We start from the raw sequence: 20,078 nt of genomic DNA, 5'->3' as shown, positions 1-20,078 counted from the left end.
TCGCTGCTCCTGCCTTCACAATTTGGAGGCAACTGCCAACTTACATTTCGCCATAATTTTCCAAACTTGCCTTGTGGGCTGTGGCAAGAGCAGCAACTGCAGCAGCTAGAACACACACTCAGAAAAAAATACATCAACTTAATAATTAAATTTAACTTAACAACTTTAAAATATGTTTTAAGAAAATTCCTATAATTTTCAAGTTCTTGTTTTAATCACACACTTTGCTCCTGCAAATAGTAAATATATTGTGTGAAACTTACTTACGTTTTTTCCCTAAAGGTAGCAACAATTACAAAGTAAAGAAATAAAGATGGTAAAGGAGGCGAACGAAGGTTGCTTTTGGAGCGCTTCTAACTGGCTGAAGTTGTTGTTTTAGGTTTTAGGGGCTTCGCAGGGTCCGCAGCATTTGATCTCTGCCTGGAGATCTTGAACGTGCTCATCTTCCAGCTGCAGGCCTCGCCTCATGCTGTTGTAAATTGTTTTGTAAATTTGATATACTTGCAGTTTTGTGCTGCAGCTCGCCGCAGTCTACTTCATTATCATTGTTGCCATAGCTGCTGCAATGTTGCTGTTGCTGCTGCTATGTTGCTGCTGTACTTGTTCATTAGTCCATGCCATCGCAGCAGAAAAACAGCAGTAGCCCGAGCTGTTCATAAACTTCTAAAATCAACTGCGGCCCTCTGTTTTCTCCGCTTGTATCGGTATCTGTATCTGTATATATATATCCGCGGCTGTATCTGTATCTGTATCTGGCCGATGTATCTACAAGCTGCAAGAATGCCTGCTTATTGCTGATTACTTTTATTGCTTCTGTGTGTGATTCATTACTTCTCGAGATAAGGTGGCTGGTTGCTCTCGATACTCTACGGTGTACCTTTGTGTTCTTAGTTTCTTGGTAGCTATTGAATTTTTAGACAATTACATCATTGTGCCTCATATATTTGTATTGTTGAACTTGCATTGGTTTATTTTTAGTGCGACCAAATGAATTTCGCGTTAGGCCTCCTTGGCTGCCTTCTTCTCTGGTGGTGATTCATCTCATCAGCTTCGGCAGATGTGGGCCCAGCCCAAAAATCTCATTGTCCCTTTTTTTTTATGGTCACATTCCAGTCACGAAGTGTACAGAAAATGTGTGTGTACGCAGATGATTGGTTTCAGTTTGGTACAATAAAAAGTGAAACTTGGAAACAGCTTCCTAAAGTATTTTGAAAAATAATAATACTTGGTCAGTTTCAAAGCTGATGTTTATTTTTGCAAATTCCCCCCCATTGTAGTTTACCCTTCTTCACGGCTTGCCCACAATGATCTTGTTTATTACGCTTAGTTTAATTTAAAAAGCCTCCTAAGCTGACGTCTTCGCCATCGGAGACTCCGAGCTTCGTTTTCCTCGAAGACCCGGCTTTTGGAGGAATCCGATCCCATGCGATGCGATGCGATACAATCCCGAGTTCCCGACGAGTTCGGCGGTCTGTAAATTTACGAGGCAGTTTGAATCGCGACTTGGAAGCGAGCGGTTCGCACTTGGCAGCGGCAATTCGACTTTGATTTGAGCTCTCGATTCGCCAGACTTTGTTGCTATTGTTATTAGTATGCATTATTACCCGCTGCCGGTTTCAATTGACATTACAATTGATAAGCGGCAACTAAGGCAACTAAAAATAAAAGTACAACTGCATGCCCGTTGCGAGTTGCATAAAAAGTAATGCGAAGTGGTTTCCTGAGTTGCATAAACTGTCGAATGCAGCAGGAAGCGAATGGCACTGTTTTTATTTATCTATTTTATTTTTTATTTTGGTTCGCTCGCATTCGCTTGGCTGGCTGAAAAGAAAAGAAAAAGTGAAATATGAAATTATGAAAAGTGATATACAAATACCAAAGTGTTTCAAGGCTGGCTATTCCACTTGTGCGCACACATAAAAATACATAAAAAATACATATGTACGTGACTACCCACACCCACCTGCAAATACAACAAATAGAAAACTTTCTCAAAGTGCGACTGTCAAAATAAAATCTTTGACATGAAGTCTCCGAAGTGACCGCAATCTCGTTGGCCATTACAAATCGCGTTGAAAAGATTCAAAAACAGAACCAGAGCCCACGCAAATGATTTAGATACATATATAATATATATGTGCATAGGTATTACACTTTGGTTGGCACAAAATGTGTGTTCTGACATCGAAAAGGCGCATCTGTTTCCACATCTAGTTGCGATGCAAATGTCTATATTAGATGGGAAGATTTCACAGAAAGATGACACAAATTTCTAAGGGGCGCAAAATCAACAATTAGCAATTAATTCCCATAAATCACAAAGAGGCACCCCAGTTTGTTGTTGCTCATCGTGCTGCTCTATATTTGGTTTATTTCCCTACGTGAGCTGTTTGCATATGTCGCGTTTCTGATAAACCAGGCAAATAGCACCCGAGATGTGGAAATGTGGAAACCCCTGCAAATATTGACACTACTTTTGCAAGAGATAAATAATACATTGCTACAAAGAGACTCTGCCTAAAACGAGAAATATTTATAATATTTATATAAATACTACCATAAAATGGTTAATCATATTAAAGTATAAGAAAATTACAACATTAACATTAAACAAATTGACTTAAAGTTCGAAAATTGCTCATTTTATGGCAGTGTTATACTTTTCGTAGAAACTTCGCAAAGGGTTAAGGTTTGCTGAAAGAACTTCTTTGAAATGAAAGTTGCCCATTCGCTGGCTCCCTCGCACCCGCACGCTCTTATCAGACATAACCAACTACTTGACCCAAGGAGACCCAACCAGACCAACAACAACAACGACAACGATGGCAGTCGCAGCAAACACAACAACAACAATAGCACAACAGCATCATCATCAAACACAACAACAACAATAGCACAACAGCATCATCAGTTTGCGAAGAAGAATTCTGCGCAAGTGCAGCAGGTTTGCTCTCTCGAAGAGCGCACGCTAGGCTGATGCGCTGCTTGAAGAGAGGAGCCCAACGAGAGAGAGAGAGAGAGTGGGAGAGAGCAAAAGCTCTCCGCTTGGGGAGCAGTTTCGTATCGCAGCGCTGAATTTCGCAGCGGCAATCGCGTTCACGTCTGAGTTCGAAAAGAGGAGCCGAAGAGAGGAGAACGACCGCGAGGCGCAACGGAATACAAAAGGCGCCTAAAGAAACAAAAGAATCCGATCCGAAACAGCTCGCAAAAAACCAAACTGCAACTAAATAAATAAATATATATTAAGCTCGGGATATCAGATGTCGGGCCAAGATAAAAATACGCACTAATGAAAATATAAATGTAAATATAAATATAAATATTAATGCAAACTGCAGTCGCGAGGTGCAAAACGCAGTGGACACCACTTGAAGAAAGGTGTGTGGGTATAAAATCCTTAAAACTACGAAACTTTGGTTACGAGCTTGCAATGTTTTGAGTGTCACTCATAATTTTTTAAATGCCTTACAAAGTTATTTTAATTTAAAGTAAACTTGAAGTGCAACCAAACACTGCAAAACTCAAAACAAAGTTTAAAAAACATTTAAACAATAAAATAAAAAAGAAAATCTTACAAACTAAAAACCAAAATCTGTGAAATGAATTGACCAGCTCTTGAAAACACGTCAAAAACTAAAAGTCCAACAAAATCTGGATAAATTCCAGTACTCTTTCACATATAAAAAGATCATACATACATATATATTTTTGTGGACACAAAAAGAAAAACGCGAACTAAGTAAAAAAGCCAGTCACGGAAGACGTTGCTAAATAAATAAAATCTCCAAGTAAATATTTAGCAATGTGTTCCGTTCTGCGACCAAGTGAATGCCAGCAGTAAAAATAAATAAAATATCCCATTATTTAACCAATCCCCTTGCAGAGTGATGTGATGTCATAATAAAACTTTGCCCTTATCGACAATATAAAAGAATAGTGCAAAAACGATATCAGCGGAAATAGCGAGCTAAAAGTTAATAAATACCCGCCAAGCAAATCGAAGTGCAATTTGTGATAACACAACGAGCATGACGGACTACACGGATTACGTGGAAACCGCCTGGAAGTATGCGGAATGGCTACCTTACCTCCTCGTCTCCTACGTGGTAGTCACCCTGCTGCCCAAGTCCCTCATCCGGATGAAACGCTTCGCGGACACGGACTATGAGGCGAACAGGAACATGTTCCATCGCTGCTACGGTCCAGAGCTGTGCTGCCACGTCCTGGCCCAGGAGCAGGTCGCCGGAAAGGTGAAACCCAAGGCCAGGAAGCCCGTGACCCGGGTCTATCCCAAGCGTCAGCAGGTGGCGCCCAAGGCGGAGCTACCACCACCGAGTCCAGCGCCCGTGAAGCGGAGCAATGTCACCAAGATAGCCAGGATGTTTGAGACGGGCACCACGCGCCAGGTGAGCCGGGTGGCACCCATAACGCTACCCGAGATCAGGATGTTCGGAGCGAGCGATGAGTCCAGGGACTCCACGCCCTGCGCCTCGCGGAAAACCAGCATCGCCAGTCAGCTCTCGGCTCAGCTGCAGCACATCGAGCAGACGATGCACCTGTGGCAGGAACTGGACGAGGAGCCCGCCAAGAAGGCAGCCGCCCACAGCGACTGGGAGCCCATGGCAGTGCCGGTTTCAAGGCGTACCCGTGGCACCTCTGCCACGCCCTCCACGGCCTCCCCGCTCTCCAGTTCTCCGGAAGCGGAGCACTCCCGCTCTCCGGTTCGCCTGAGGAAGCCGCCATCGCTGTGCCTGCAGTCCAGCATGGAGGACATCTTCCAGGTGATCGCCCGGAGTGCCGAGGAGCCGGAAGACTGTCCGGATTGCCAGTGCCTCTCGCCGGTGACCAGTATCGATGACATTCTCTCCGAGCGCAGGTTCTCACGCCCCCTGTCCGCCTACTCCATCACCGATCTCCTCAACGAAGAGCAGGCCTCCTGTATCGAAGAGACCACGTACATCAACGAAACCAGATGAGGAGCACACAGGGATTGAAGGATCGTTTTATAGTGCCATCCAACAGGGTCAGATGGAGCCACCAGGTGAACACCCATCCCATCCAGGCATTTGTCCAGGAAACAAAGCCACCGAAGACCTTGCCAAGTCCCAAGTTCACAGGAAACCGCCTGCATTTTGTTTGTTTAATCGCTGGAAACTTAAGCAAATCAAAGTAAAGAATTTCCCACTCAAATCGCAATTGGCAATGGCAGTCGAAGCCTGTACTTAGTAATCCCAATCAATTGTATAAACGTTTGTTATGTCCAGAAACCGAATTGTCATTGCAAAGCATCTCATACACAGAGAACAGTACTGCTAAACTAATATGCTGATTGTACGTATTAACTTATGAATAAACATGAATTTGTATGGTAGTATTACTTATCGTTAAATGTTACTATAAAGTACTATATGTTAGAAGTGAGAACTGTATCAAATGCAACACACGTCTTATTATATTCTTAATAAAGTGAAAACACTGTATATTCTCGTATGCACAGCTGCTAGATGTTCCACTATGTGAACTATCTATGTATTTCTTGCACCTTCAGTCCGCCGCAGCTGCCAGCTAATTTATTTTTCAGTTTGGCAAGTCTTCCCATCAACCAGCCAAGCATCCAAGCGTGTCTTGGCCCCAAACACAATTTGTCAAATAAATTGACGCAAATCAAAACGTTGGAGCGATCATTAATTACAAATTGAGAGATGGGAGATGGGAATTGGGAAAAGTATTCACCGCAAAATGATTGTGATGTGAGGTAATTTCGTTGCTGTGGCTTTTGATTGATTCGATGGCGAGCGAAGGCTCTCAAGCGGATTCGTAATGTCGACGAGCCCAAAGATACACCATATACCAGATACCAGATACACCACGGTGAAAGGTCTCATTGAACCTTGGATGGTGCAACAAGTGGCCACTGCAATAAAATCAAGAACGAACAATGAATCCGCAGCTGGCGACCTTATCAGTGCCATTATGCTGCTCCCCAGTTGATGGGGGCCACACCCAGGGAACTATAGATAAAGCAGCTCTACAGATACATCAGTTCCGGGGAAAATTTCCAGTTTATTTCTCCACAACGAAGCCACCAAATTGGCCAGATGCCCACGCACTCCACGCACTTGATCTTGACCATAAAGCAATTGGCAACCTCAACTTGGCCTAATTGGCTACGATTCGATTTGATTTGGCTCGGTTTAGTTTTACCGGTTGCCAAAATCCACCAAAAATAGATAAAACTGAATATGTTCATATGCTAATTTTAAAATTTTATTGTAGTTTTGAGCAAATATGTTTCTCTTCTGCGAAATACAGCATCTATACAGCGACGCAAATAAGCACAACGGTCAATAAAATATTGTAAATTGGTATTTATTGGCTAAAATGCTGTGGCGTCATACCTTTTGGGTGATGTGTATATATCACTTTTTTGGGCTCTCCTCTAGCGGAAGAATTCTACCTTTCGGTTTCAATCGCATCGTTCGTTAATCAAATTGTTGTCCCGCTTTGTTTTCCTTGTTCATTAGCCCCCTGCTCTTATCCACTGCGAGTTTTATTATTTGTTTTATCATTTTATTCACGGGATGATTCATTCCGAGGGGTTCGTATTCATTGATAGGTGCCAAAGTATGACACACGCTGAAATTCAAGAGAAATATGTGTGTCGTTGTGGCGAAAGTGTTGAGAGGGTCCTCAAGGCTGGCTACTATTTGTGTCTCTTCGATTGCAGTGCTTCACATTCGGGGCTTTGAATTATCATAATTTATTGTGGAGCACAATTATCCGCACTTCAACCGAGTTGAGATAGACAGGGGCGCACAAATAGGTCTGAAGTCGAGCAAACATAGACAAACATTCCTAAACATTGCATAAGCAAATCAAACATGGATTTAACCACATTAAACAAGATAATGCGATTATGAACTTCACCCACAGACACGGTTCTGTTCAGATAAGATACGCTGTTTTATATCCCTATCGATATTTCAGTTGCGCCATAACTTATGCTGATGCCCGTGTAAACACATGAATTAACTTTTTGCTTGGCACTGACAGTTTGGGAATGTAAACAAATCAATAGTGCAGGGTGGCAAAATGAACACCGCGTTCCATATCGATAGCTATTCGCTTCTTATCTTTCCACTGAGTTGAGAGCATAGAACACCAGGAGAAAGAAGTACTTCGGTTCGGAAGTACTAAAAGGTTACATGGAGATACAAAATGCAAAAACCTAAAATGAATGTATAAAATGTTGTAATGATTATCTTCCTAGCATATATAGTACCCATACCACGGATTTAATAGTAGCTAGGTAAATTATCATCAAAGAACTGTTACCTTAGCTTCCGATACTATTTAATAGTTTATAGCCCGATATTTCGCTGTGCACCCTTATCTAATCGCATGACGCGCACTGTCTCCCGCCGGAGCTCTCCAGTTGCGCGGTTCCTCTTCGAGGAAGGTGCGCAATTAGCCAAGCGGCGATTGCCAGTCGCCAGATTGGCATTGTGCTGGCTAGCAGCAAAGCAAACGGCACTCGAGCCGAGTCAAGTCGAGTCGGGTTCCCGGTACTTTTGCGCATCCATTGCGGGTCACTAATGGAGCGAACTTGCCTCTAAAAGCCTTCAGATTTCGAGGTGTGCCAGGGAAATGCGACGCAGCAGCTGGAAAATCGCCAATCGCTAATAATAAACAAACAAGCTATTAAATCGCGGGCATGGAAAAAGTAAAACTGGTAAAAGCTTTTTCCTCAATCCCAAAACGTTTGGCAAACAGAAGTGGTTTGGCCCATGAGTCATTTGGAATTGGGAACAACCCAACGGCCGATAAGGCCGCAAGATTGTTGACCATATACTGAAGGCTATTAAGACTTGGTTAATTTCTTTATAAACGCGTTCATATTTGGAGCTTAGCGCGTGGGTGGTCTCAAATTTTTGGAAAGTGAACGTAATCACGATCTCGTCTTACCCTTGTTTTGCAGGAATCCCTATCGTTGGCCCACTCGCTGTCGGACAAACCACTGCCCCCATCACCTTTGATACCCACAAGCTTGGAGGGCGGCAAGGTCTCAGATCGCTTGAGCAAACTGAAGTGCAACTCGGAGAACTGGAAGCAGCGCATAGGTAAGTGCTCATAACGCCAGAGAAAAAACAGAGAACAATATAATTGAAATGCACACCGTGCAGAGCAAACGGATGCCAAGAAGTTCACAGTCGCCGGCCGACTGCAAAAGAAGGCCCAATCCCCCGTGGAGCTGCAATTCGAGCGCTCGGCCAACGATGCGGCCAAGAAGTGTCCCATGCTGGAGGTGCGCAGCGCCAATCAGCCGCAACTGGGTCTGGCCAAGAGCCCCTCCATGATGGTCACCTCCAGCACGAATAGCACCAATAGCAGCAGCAAGACGGCTCTCCGCAGCCTGAGTGTGAATCCCGAGGAGGAGGGACCCACCAGCCTGAGTCGCTCCAACAGCAGCAGCTCGGAGTCCGATGGAGAGCGCAACTCCCCCCACAATGCCAAGCAGAACAAGGAGCTGGCCAACAACAAGAGTGCCGCAGCAGCCACCAATGTGGGCGCCAGGATTCAAGTGCCCCGGCTGGACGACAAGGAAACGTTCGAGAACTTCTTCGCTTCCAAGCCGAAAAAGGAGGAGAACGTTGTGCTCGAGATCAGCGCCTTCGATGACATCAAGCCCACTGAGCGGTAAGTTTCAAATGCCATTCGGAGATAGTGAATTCCAAATTAGAAATACAAATTTATTTACAAATTTTACAAATTTTACTACAGTTTGGTAAGCAAGCGCCACGTGCAGGGTCCCAAAGGTCGACGGGCTGCACGCAATCCTCTCAAGAGTTTGGCTGCTCGTGAGGACATTAGCTCTGAGTACACAGAAATGAGGTCGGGCATAGCCGAGCGGGAACTGCGACGCCTCAAGCTGGAGTCATGTAAGTGAAGCCAACACGATATGAAATTAAATAGCCAACTAATGTTATTGATTCCGTAGATGGTCATAATGCCAACCTGGCTGCAGAGGCCATCGCCGGATTGGCCTCCATCGAGGACTTCAAGTCTGTGGCATTACGCTCCTCGTCAATTCCACTGCAGCAGATGTGGCTGCCCCACAAGCCAGTGATGCTACTCCATGTCAAGGGACGCACCCATGTCCAAACCCGGCTGGTGGAACCCGTGCACACCTCCCTGAACCGTGGTGATTGCTTCATCCTGGTCGCCGGCTCGCAGCTATTCCGCTACGTTGGATCGTTTGCCAACGTAATTGAGATCTCCCGCAGCAAGAAGATCTGCGCTGCCATTGTGGAGAACAAGGATCTCGGATGCACCGCCAGTCAGGAGGTGATCCTCACGGATGGCAAGTATTTGAAGGAGCGCCAGTGGCGTCAGTTCTGGCAACTTCTGGGCAAAAAGGAGGATGACCAATCGGACATAGCCGAATGCGGTCATGCCGACGAGGATGACGTGTTCGAAAGCAGTCTGATCGAGACTAATAAGATCTACGAGTACCAGGATGAGGCCCTCATTCCGATGGACAAATTCTGGGGCTGCATACCCAAGGTGGACATGTTGGACACGCGTAAAGTGTTGGTCTTCGACTTTGGCAGTGAGCTGTATGTGTGGAATGGCAAGAATGCCCCTTCGGATGCCAAGCGGGCTGCCATGAGATTGGCCCAGGAACACTTTGGTGCTGAGAATTCCGCAGATTATGCCGACTGCTACTTGAATCCCCTAAACTATGTCGGCATAGTGGGTCGTCGCGAGAACACCAAGTATGCCAAGAGGTGCGCTCAGCGTCCAGAATGGTGTGTGCTCGGCAAGATCAGCCAGAACATGGAGACGGTGCTGTTCAAGGAGAAATTTAGTGACTGGCCAGAGGTAGAACGCGAGGATCTGGAGAAGGATTACCTCTCAAACGGAGTGCATATGGTGCGTGCTTTAAACGGAACCGCGCTGCACAAGGGAGAACCATACCAGGAACCAAATCTGGTGCTCGAGCAGGCTAATTTGGGGCGTGGCAATTTCTACTACGATACGGACACCATGCGGCACTTCGATGTGATCACCAAGTCCACGGACAAATGGCAGATCCACGAGTTCAACTTTGATGCGGCCAACAATCGCGACGACTACGGTCACTTCTACTCGGCGGAGAGCTATATAGTGCGCTGGATCTACCAGATTTCGGTCACGGTTCGCGAACTCAGTGGCAAAGTGTCGAACAGGAGCACTGTGGGTCGCGACCGGTGTGTCTATTTCACCTGGCAGGGTCAGGACTCGAGTGCCAACGAGAAGGGTGCGGCTGCTCTGCTGACCGTGGAGTTGGACAAGGAGAAAGGCGCACAAATGCGTGTATCGCAGGGAGATGAGTGCACAGCTTTCGTCCGCCTGTTCCGGCAAATGTGGCAACATCGTGGTCGCAAGGAGCAATGCCTGGAGAGGCGCAGCGAGTGGAGGCTCTACCAACTGCAGGGCAACGTCAACGAGGAGTCCATCATCAAGGAAGTCGTCTGCCAGGCCAGTCATTTGCGATCCCGCAGCTCCATGCTGTTAATTCATGGCAGTCAGGGCAGTGTAATTGTCTGGCACGGATCGAAGAGTGCTCCTCACACTCGTAACGTGGCCGTAGGAGTTGCTCAGGATCTAATCAAGACGGTGCCTAAAGATCTCTTCAGCGTCGAAACTGCCAACTTAACCGAGGTGGAGGAGGGTTCCGAAGACGATCAGTGCAAGAAGGCCTTGGGATTGCAGGATGAACGAAATGAATACGGCAGCCTGCTTAAGGCCACCAAGTCGTTCGATTACCAATTAAGGATCTTCAACTTATCCAGCACTCAGGGTGTTTTCAAAGCGCTTGAACTGAGCGATCCGCTGCGCTGCCAGGATCTGCACAGTGCGTACCCCTTTAGCCAGTCGCAGCTGTACAATGCCAGGCAGCCGACTATCTTTTTGCTGGACGACGGCGATGAGTTGTGGCTCTGGATGGGATGGTGGCCTCTGGAGGATGTGAAGAGTACGTACAGTATTGTTAACGATTATGTATGTAATGTAATTAACCTTTGCTTACTTTGCTTGTAGTAAACACCGATGAGCGCAGCAGTCCCACCAACGACAATCGCGCTGGAGTAAATCGCTGGATCTCAGAGAGACGTGCTGCCCTCGAGACAGCCGTTGACTATTGGCGTGCCAAGCACGGCGAGGACGAGAAAGAGCCCTTCCATGGCATCAAAGGCCAGGTTGTGTGGGCAGGCCTGGAGCCACTGGCCTTCAAGGCGCTATTTCCCGACTGGACAGAACGTCCGGATGTTAGGGAAATCAACGAAGAGGTGCGATGGCAAGCAGCAAATCATTTGCAGTATATCTAAATGTTTTTATTCCCCCCTGCAGGATGGGCGAACTGATGCTTCCATATCGATCGGCACAATGCTGGCACAAATGACACAAACCGAGTATCCCCTGGAAATCCTCAAAGCGCGCCCACTGCCCGAAGGTGTGGAGCCCACCCGCCTGGAGGTCTACCTTAATGCGGAGGACTTCCAGGCGGCACTGGGATGCAGCCGGGCGGAATTCGAGCAGCTGCCCATCTGGAAACAGACCAAGCTGAAGAAGGAGCGAGGGCTGTTCTAGGAGAGAGGCACAATGCAACTTTATAGACTTGAACACAAAATCACAAAACACAAACCAATCACTTTTATAAGCACTTTTTGTAGGCGGCGATGCTTTTGCAACGGACACAGACAGATCTGAACTATCGTATTCTATAGGCCTATATAGTATAGCATATACACACGTGCGCATATCCCTATGTACTCTCTATTTTACACATATTACATAGCCTTTATATATGTAACGACTATTATGCAAGTGCACGATGCCAGGCAATACAATAAATTTCAACTCGCTTCATTCGATAGCTGTGTGCGGAGTATCGAGTTCTTCTATTATATACCTGTACATAATATTAAGTTGAGTTGTTTTACCATTATTTTATTTAATATTTTATCGATTTAACGAAATTGCATTTGTTCAATCTCTGCAAACACCAAAAAGCCAACGAGCTCTCTCGTTATGTCATTGTTTTCAATTCGAAATCATTTTAATGTTAGCTTTATTTCCCTAATTGTATAACTATGTACTTGTGTTTATATTATGTTAAAAACTATTGCGCATATTTAATTTTTATTAAATAACATTTCATTTTATTTTAACTTTTCGTTGTTCTTTTATATGTTTAGGAGACCTGGTAGATTTATCACCTGGAATTTGTGCTCACAAGACATGTTCCTTTGGTTGTTCTGAGTGTGCAGTTGGTGTCCATTATACCAAACAGCCTATAAGTATGCATTCCCTATTTTCTGATTATAACATTCCACCGCCCAATGATATGCAATGAACTCGTGGGCCTTTTTATAAATTTGCCCAGCAACCTGCTGCATTTTTCTCACTGCCAAACTTCAGTAGCTCAGGAACAAATAACGAAAAAAGCTGAAATTGTGATATTGCTAGTTTATTTTACATAATTTAGTTAAACTATTCCCTAAGCTTATACTGTAAGATTTGGGACAATCCGGGTCATGTGGGTCTTAGATGCGAGCCTAGCGAAATTAACTATGGTTAAATTTAGAATCCAACGCTACTTCCTCGCTTCGCTACCTAAGCGGATGCCATGTGGATTTCCCGGATGAGTCGGGAGACCAGTTCGCAGCATGCCTTCTGCCTGTTCTTGGCCACAGCCATAACCTGGATGGTAATAAACATGAAAGTTAGTGGCTTGATTAAATCAACTAGTGAGACACTCTAGGAAACCCACCTCATCGTGGTTGGCCTCTTCGTCCTTCTTATCGCTGTACTCGGTGGCGCACTTATTCGTGATGAGGCTGAAGGCGAACACCTTCATGTCGCAGTGCCGGGCAGTGATGACCTCATGGACGGTGGACATGCCCACCGCATCCACGCCCATCATGCGCAGAGCCTTCAGCTCGGCGATGGTCTCGTAGTTGGGACCGCCCAGGCAGGAGTAGACGCCGACATGGATGTTCGACTCGATGCCCATCGCCTTGGCGATCTCGATGGCCTTGTTGATCAAGTCCTTGTTGTACGAGTTGACCAAAGCGGGAAAGCGGGGTCCGAAGCGCGGGTCATTGGGTCCCTGGAGCGGAGAGTTGCCGGCGAAGCCGAGCATGTTGACATGGTCATGCATCAGCATGATGTCGCCCACCTGGAACCGTGGGTTGATGCCACCGGCCGCATTGGTGGCGAACAGGTACTCCACGCCGCACAGCTTCATCACGCGCACCGGCATCGAGCACTTGGCCAGTGGATAGCCCTCGTAGAAGTGGAACCTGCCCTGCATCGCCATCACAGTGGCGCCCTCGAGGGTGCCGACCACCAGTCGTCCGGCATGGCCCTCAACTGTGGATACCGGGAAGTTGGGGATCTTCTCGTACTCGAAGATCTTCGGGTCCTGGATCATGTCGGCCAAGGAGCCGAGCCCAGAACCGCAAATGATACCGATCCTGGGGCGCATTCCGGAGCCCTTGGTAATGAAGTCGGCGATCTCCTCGATGACCTCATAGGGATACCTGTCAAAACCCAGAAAGGGGTATTAGATTTACATCTAAATGGTTTTAGTATTGCTGTATGATCTTTCAACTTAGTGGAAGTGGATAAAATTTACGAGTGAGCTGCAATAAATATGACTGGTTACATGTAAACAGGCAAGAGATTCTTTTCCTCTACTCGCCGCGAAAGTAAACGGTGAAATGAAGAAATGGAATTCCCAATGGGAACAAATAAGATACATTTATCAATTGATGAAGTTCCACACAGGAATATAATTAGATTCAGGTACCAATCAACGTTTTATCAATGATGATGGTGATAAGAAAACAACACAAAAACTTTGAACAGTGATAACTCAGAGAAACCGATCATGAAATCATTATCGGATGTTTATATATTTATATGGTTCTTGAAAAGGACAAAAACAGAAATCAAATGTTGGGACGATAATAACGTTGAAGAGCTGAAAGGCTCTTCGTGAAGATTCTTATGCCAATCATAGTGTTGTCGAAACAGGTATTTTAAAAATAAAGTAAATGACGGTTGAACACAGAGAAACAGAACTCAGAAGAATTGGTCTACAAACGTGTCTTCGTTGAGAACCCGAAGGGCTCGTAGCTCTTCGTGCGTAAGCTCGCATTGGATTTTCCCATTTCCGCTGCAATTGTGGAGAAGAATTGTTGCTAAGTAAGCTGGCAAAGGTTTGCGATAAACGGATATGAAGCTGAAAAAAATGTCAACAAGGCACATAGAGATAAGGACCCCCCTATCAAATTTGTTTTATTCTAGCCAATCAAAAGAATGTGGTAATATTGTCATGACTATTTGCTTTGCTGGCTATTATCGAGTAACTCGAAAGCAGCAATTAAGTGCTATTAGAGCCATAAAGAATTCAGCTGGTTCTGGGTTAAATTGCTCGCACTTGAACTGCAAGTCGAGTTATGTTACGATGTTGTTACCAAAACTGAACTCACGACCTCCCACGTGTTTGTTTTCGGATCAGTTCAACTTAATTGATAAGCCTGGCCTGATGATGCTGTGTATTATCAGTATTACATGGCAAAAACAAAAGCTGGCCGCAAAAAAGTAAACATTAAGTGCGTCATTGGGTTGGGAACATCATAATCACGCATAACTTGCACTAATTGGTAACTTTAGCCACAATTCCTTAATAAATTGGTCTTTCGTTGGCCAGACATTTATGGAAATTCGATCTGAACACGCGACGCGTCGTTTTCGCCCCTTCATCAATATTCAGCATTGTGATTCCAGCGGAATGGAAACTAGTTTCGAAATTAATCAATGCGGCAACATGTTTTAGTGGCGTTCTTTATCGAACCATTTGCCAATTGCCCGTATCTGAGGCACAGATTACGCAGTGGAGGCCTATGTCAAGATCAGGGAACACACCCTATTTACGCAGCCAATCAGCGGCAGTCGATTTGCCAGTTCATTCGGCCATTAAACACTTACATAAACAGGTGGCAATCTTGCCTTTTTATCAGCAAAAAATATTTGGTATACAGAGAATATATAAATAATTAAAACAAGACGCTCTGTAAACTCTAACGTCCAGGTGCCAGAAACGTGCTCCAAAAAATAATAACTGAATAGTTAATTAAAAAGATATTTCCTGAACACTTGACTCTTTAGAATACATAGACGTTTTCTATTGTGTAGCAGAGCTAGCCGAAACCACTCCATATAATCGTATGCAGATTAAAGATTCTTCGAATGGGATTTTAATGAGCAGGCAGCGTCGAATGACGAAAATTGATAAGCCTGGAATACTGGAATATTGGAATACTGGAGTGTCTTAATTCAAATTCAAGAGATCTGAGCTGAGCTCATCTCTTGATAGCGGCGGAAAGATCAAGGACAGGGTCCACCTCCGTCACTGGAATTTTGATTTCGTTTGACCGAAGTAAACAAAGTTTGGACTTACAGCAGACTTGGTGGAGTTGGTATGATATCTGACCAATTTGTGGTATTGAGGGCGGCTTTGGTGCCAGCCTTGCCCTTGGGATTCGAACAGCAATCGGTGTTACACATTTTCAGGCCGAGGGAAATAGTTTCGTGGAATCGAACGAATAAACCAAACTGACAGCAAAGTCAGGGTGGGTGGATAGCTCCTAGGCGTAGGAGGTCAACTTACAGCAGGCTCTGTGGAGTGGGTATGATCTTCTCGCCAGCCAGACTGCCGGACTTGGCGCCCTTCTTGTCCGTGCAGGTGTTGCCGCGGTGGGAGCCACCTGGTCCGGAGCAACAGTCGCGGGAGCACATTCTGCGGGTTGGTTGGAGGTCTTATGTAGCCCTACGTCTTACAACTACGCACTAGGCAGCGAATTTTGGATGGGGTCTGTGTCTGAACTTGGTTTCCTGTAGGCCCGACCGAGTTTCCTAAATGACTGACATCAGGCATCGACTGAAGCTACGGACAGGGCCTACTGGATAGCCAAGGCCATATCGATTCGGCCCCCTTAGAAAGCGGGTCACAAAAGCTTTGGCAGGAAAGGAAGGAAAGAAGGAGGACAGGTGGCGCAGTGGGGTTAAGGCGAGACCGTGAAGCATTGAAGGCAAGCACCATTGGAAGTTTCAATTAAAGCTGATTGTGTGTAGTTAACGAGCCGCTGGCGTGAGGGCCCTGCGACATAATACCCCCTTTTTACCGCCTTTTAAACCAACTTCCCCCCCCCCACTTACGTGGGATTCTCCTGGGCTGTGTAGTCCGCCAACTTGTGTCCATTGCTGTGTCCATTGGAGCCATTTGTTTCCTTGGTGTTTCCATTGCTGTGTCCATTGCCATTGGCCACCTTGTAACCCGTCATTGTGAGTAGCTGGAGTTGGTGATGCTGTTGCTCAAGCGAAATACACTGCAATTATATAATCGCCTCGGACGCGCTTCTTCTGGTTATGCAAATGTGACTTTCGCGCGTTAAGTTATGACAAAAATCGACTGTGCACGTTTTCTATTTCGCGAATCAAAAGTAATTTAGAAATCTGGAACTGGAATTCCTTTTGTAATCTCGTTACGTTTCACCAAATGGTTTTTAATGCCCGCGTCCAGAACTCGATGATATACGATGGTACATATGTATATATGGTAAACGAGTATGTGGTACTAGGAGTATGTGCACTTTCTTCACGTTTGTTGCCTGCTCGACCGCTGATTGTAAAGTGAACGCTGCCGACTGCTGGACGAGGGTTTATAAACTGCTGCTCCGACAAAGTCGACGTCGTACTACCGCTTCAGGAAAAGAATCTGATACTGATACTGATTCTGCTTCGGATTCGGATTCGGCTTCGGCTTCGGATTCAGAATCGGTATCTCGCGGATGCAGAGCGACGAACTGGCGAGCCTCTGCCGGCGCTGGTTGTTCAGCATTCAATTTAAAATCGTTTAGCGCGTATTCTGCCGGAATCGTTGCTCCTAACTAATTGAATTGAGCGAATTTAAATATTTTAAAGAAATTGTGTGGCGGAGAAGGAAAACAACTCTTTTAGTCACACACTCGATACGATACGATACGATACGAAAGGTAAACAGAGACCATAAATGATTTCGCAAAACTGTTCTCGATAAGGTTTTTATGAACTTCTGATATGGGAATGTAGTTCTTTGAGCAACAAGGTAATTATGTCAACTTTAATGAGGAATACCTTTTATCCCTTGTTAAAAGAACCAAAGCGAATCATGAAAGTATATGGCAAACAAATAATCTGTGAATCTATTTTTAAATCATTTTCAAAAACATGCCACTTGCCGAGATTTTTATTATAATTCGTACACTAACCTCTGACAGGGCTTATCAGTCGACTAGTCGGCTAGTCGGAAAGTTTTACCAGGTCATCAGACACCTTGGGATCAGCACGATTTAGTCTGTTGTAATGTGGATTGGCTTTTGAATCACCCAGCAACCCACTCATCACTGCGATAAGAGATAACAGATTGGCCAAGCAGATCCTAGTCGCACCCGTAAGTACTTAACCCAATAATGAGCTCTTAAGCAAAACAATAAGCCTGCGAAGTGCAGAGTAGGAAAATAAAATCAACACTGATAAGGATGCAACATTAAAGAGCTTATCACTTCATGGGGGGCACATATTTGTCGTTTGCTCATCCCCAGTGACGATGATGGCAATTGCATAGTTTTATTCCGGTAAACAACTTGAATGGCATTACGCAAAACTGCAAACCGTATCAGATGCAAATGCATTCGAATGATTCGAATACCCAGACAGCTCAAAAAATTACAGCTAAGTTTATCAAGGAAAATACACTACTGCGTCGCCTTTAGACACTTGCTGTTTTCAGCAATTAATCAATTTGAGAATCGGAAAATCGTTCAGAAATATATGTTGCTAGGGTTCCTATTCAATTTCACTAATCAAACATAGGCTGAAATTGAATCAAAACACGATTGCGTGAGAACTATATTTCACTGGAAACGAAGCCGAGGTTTGAATACTCTGACTAATCATATTTAAAGTGCCTGAACAGCCCAAATAATGAGATGTAAAGGCCCAAATCGAAACATTTGCTGCAGAAGACCATGAAAACTGACCTCTGCACAAGATGCAGGCAACCAAAGTGAGTGGAAAATTCCCAGATGATAAGAAAAAACCCCCACGAATGCTGAAAAATGTTCCATTCATGTTTCCGCAGAAGATTCGAGACTCGGGCTCCGAATTTTGTATCTGTTGGTGGCCGCGTCCCAAGAAGCATGTAAGTATCTTCCTATGTTCGATTTGCGACTGACTGTCCCATTTTCCCGGCTTGTGCAGTACAACAAACCCATTAAGATGTTGTTTTTAACACAGGATTCTCCGAGAAGAGATTGTCAGGCGAGTAAACAAGAAATTCATTTCACATTTAGGTTTATTTCAGAGTATATTTATTAGCACTGATTTTGTGATTTATTATTTTCCATGATTTGTAAGATTTGTTTGCGATTTTTACTTTTCAATTTACTTGTTTAGCTAATTGCAGTGCTGTCATCAATAATAATTGGCTAGTCGCATTAATTGCCAAGTGTAGTGTTTCTTCTATACTTTTCTTCACAATACTTTTTGCGCTGGCCGATTCTGTTTTTATAATTTGAGGGAAGGGTAATCTAATTTCCGATTTATATGCGTGAAAGTATCAATAAAATGGCAACAGAGATTGAAGCAAGCTGACCAATTGTGAAAACCTCTTTTCAATCTAACTTATTGGCGATTGGCCTGAGTTTTAATTATCTCTTTGGACCGCCTTACTTTTATTGCAAATACAAACAGTACACTCAAAAAATACACAAAGTAGACACAAACTAGATTTGAACTAATCAATAGAGAAACTAAACTGATAGGACGAAACAAAAAAAGGACGAAACAAAAAAAGTACCAAATCAAATACGAAGTACATGCAGTTGGGAAAACATAATAAAATAAACAGCGTTTTCGGAATATTTCAAATGGAGAAATGGTGTGTGGAAACCTCCAGATAAATTTACACCTCCACGTGTCGAGGCCACAAAATCCAGCCGACTTTGTTTGCAAACGGAGAACTAAAATAAGTATTTCGAAAATGCTTCAAAACCTACAAGCGAACTGAGTAATGTTGGATATCTAATGGGTAATATAATTTTCTTGATTTAAGGCATTTGCGGGATTTAAATGTTTCGACGTATTCGTGACAGAGGATCGCGGGCTCTACGAGTTCGGAAGCTGACAGTATCCACTAGAGACCCGAATAGATGGTCTTTGGTATCCTCTGCTCGGTTATTCTGGTTCTGGGACGGTTTTTCGCAATGAAAAAGGCACGAATGTGTTCCGTAGGCTCAAACATTTCGTTTTTTTTTTTGTATGTTATGCGACTGGCCCCTACTCTTTGAGAATTTCGGGGCAACAGCTAAATTACTTGTATCATTAATTTTACGAATTTTAAACTGGTTTTTGATTGTTAGTTTTTTTTTATCATTTTTTTTTTTGGTTTTTGCTGGTGTTATTAAGGTGTAAAAAACGCTTACAAACAATTACCCAAAAATAAACTTCAACTGAGGTACATTTTCAAAAAAATAACAATTATCTTGGAACACGGCACGCTTGCGATGTGAATCCGGTTTTTCGAACCAGCCGGATGCCCAAAAATAAAGCGGAAATTGGCGTTCGACATCGCAGGCGTGCCGCCTCTGAATTTACTGATTTAGTTATTCGTTTTTAAAAGGTGTTTTTATCATCATTTTTTCGTAAGTAATAACGGTTGATTTTCTTTTGTTTTCGTTGGTGGCACTGTTTAGAGGCGAGCTTTTCAAAAGCTATATTAAGGACTTGCGACGAGACGAGTGAGACACATGCGGTGATTATGCGCTGCCGGCCGTCGGATCCACGGACTCCTCCATTCTGGTGGAATGGAGTATCCTTGTGGCCACGGCCGGGGTCTTAAAGTCAAATAGAGACAGAGTGATAGAGAGAAGAGAGTATTCGTATATAAGTACGTATGTTGATAAGTATTATATGCTAATTGGTAATCA

General features: G+C 44.5%; 3 protein-coding genes across 20 annotated transcripts in view; 2 read left to right on the top strand and 1 right to left on the bottom strand.

The window, feature by feature from the left end:
- The window catches only part of LOC120447831 (supervillin), a 114,278-nt gene extending 102,361 nt beyond the window's left edge, over positions 1-11,917 (top strand). For 10 of the 11 annotated variants that reach the window (XM_044005959.1, XM_039629419.2, XM_039629418.2 and 7 more), the window contains 6 exons: positions 7,979-8,120; positions 8,184-8,697; positions 8,782-8,939; positions 8,999-11,017; positions 11,083-11,330; positions 11,392-11,917. In XM_044005959.1, coding sequence (XP_043861894.1) covers positions 7,979-8,120; positions 8,184-8,697; positions 8,782-8,939; positions 8,999-11,017; positions 11,083-11,330; positions 11,392-11,631 — 3,321 coding nt within the window. In that variant the 3' untranslated portion in view covers positions 11,632-11,917. Of the gene's footprint in view, positions 1-7,548; positions 7,733-7,978; positions 8,121-8,183; positions 8,698-8,781; positions 8,940-8,998; positions 11,018-11,082; positions 11,331-11,391 lie in introns of those variants that run through there. The other variant, XM_039629435.2, reaches the window with a different exon arrangement.
- On the top strand, positions 3,112-5,480 carry LOC120447836. Of its 3 annotated transcripts, none has more exons than XM_039629440.2 (2): positions 3,112-3,378; positions 3,884-5,480. In XM_039629440.2, the coding sequence occupies exon 2, from the start codon at positions 4,029-4,031 to the stop codon at positions 4,974-4,976; it is 948 nt and encodes a 315-aa protein (XP_039485374.1). In that variant the 5' UTR covers positions 3,112-3,378; positions 3,884-4,028; the 3' UTR covers positions 4,977-5,480. The 3 variants fall into 3 exon arrangements, with proteins under 3 accessions (XP_039485374.1, XP_039485375.1, XP_039485376.1); XM_039629441.2 differs by lacking the exon at positions 3,112-3,378 and adding an exon at positions 3,588-3,739; XM_039629442.2 differs by lacking the exon at positions 3,112-3,378 and adding an exon at positions 3,771-3,788.
- A 578-nt stretch (positions 11,918-12,495) lies between the features above and the next one.
- On the bottom strand, positions 12,496-16,749 carry LOC120448983 (purine nucleoside phosphorylase). 6 transcript variants are annotated; one of them, XM_039631249.2, is made up of 5 exons: positions 16,270-16,749; positions 15,722-15,850; positions 14,153-14,224; positions 12,815-13,586; positions 12,496-12,744 (listed from the first exon to the last, which is right to left on the bottom strand). In XM_039631249.2, exons 1-5 carry the CDS (start codon positions 16,392-16,394, stop codon positions 12,658-12,660), a joined length of 1,185 nt encoding a protein of 394 aa, XP_039487183.1. In that variant the 5' UTR covers positions 16,395-16,749; the 3' UTR covers positions 12,496-12,657. The 6 variants fall into 6 exon arrangements, with proteins under 6 accessions (XP_039487183.1, XP_039487184.1, XP_039487179.1 ...); XM_039631250.2 differs by lacking the exon at positions 14,153-14,224 and having other exon boundaries at positions 16,270-16,748; XM_039631245.2 differs by lacking the exon at positions 15,722-15,850 and having other exon boundaries at positions 16,270-16,748.
- Between the last annotated feature and the right edge of the window lie 3,329 nt (positions 16,750-20,078).

The sequence above is a fragment of the Drosophila santomea genome, chromosome 3L (assembly GCF_016746245.2).
Source record: "Drosophila santomea strain STO CAGO 1482 chromosome 3L, Prin_Dsan_1.1, whole genome shotgun sequence".
NCBI lineage: Eukaryota > Metazoa > Arthropoda > Insecta > Diptera > Drosophilidae > Drosophila > Drosophila santomea.
Note: the sequence above shows the minus strand (reverse complement) of the source record. Positions and strands in the feature narration are given on the sequence as shown.

Coding starts and splice junctions, on each gene's coding strand:
- LOC120448983 (XM_039631249.2), bottom strand. CDS start 16,394: ATGACGGGTTACAAGGTGGCCAATGGCAATGGACACAGCAATGGAAAC. Junction 13,587..14,152: donor CGGGTTCTCAACGAAGACAC/GTTTGTAGACCA, acceptor GGGTTTTGACAG/GTATCCCTATGAGGTCATCG. Junction 12,745..12,814: donor AAGAGGCCAACCACGATGAG/GTGGGTTTCCTA, acceptor ATTACCATCCAG/GTTATGGCTGTGGCCAAGAA.
- LOC120447836 (XM_039629440.2), top strand. CDS start 4,029: ATGACGGACTACACGGATTACGTGGAAACCGCCTGGAAGTATGCGGAA.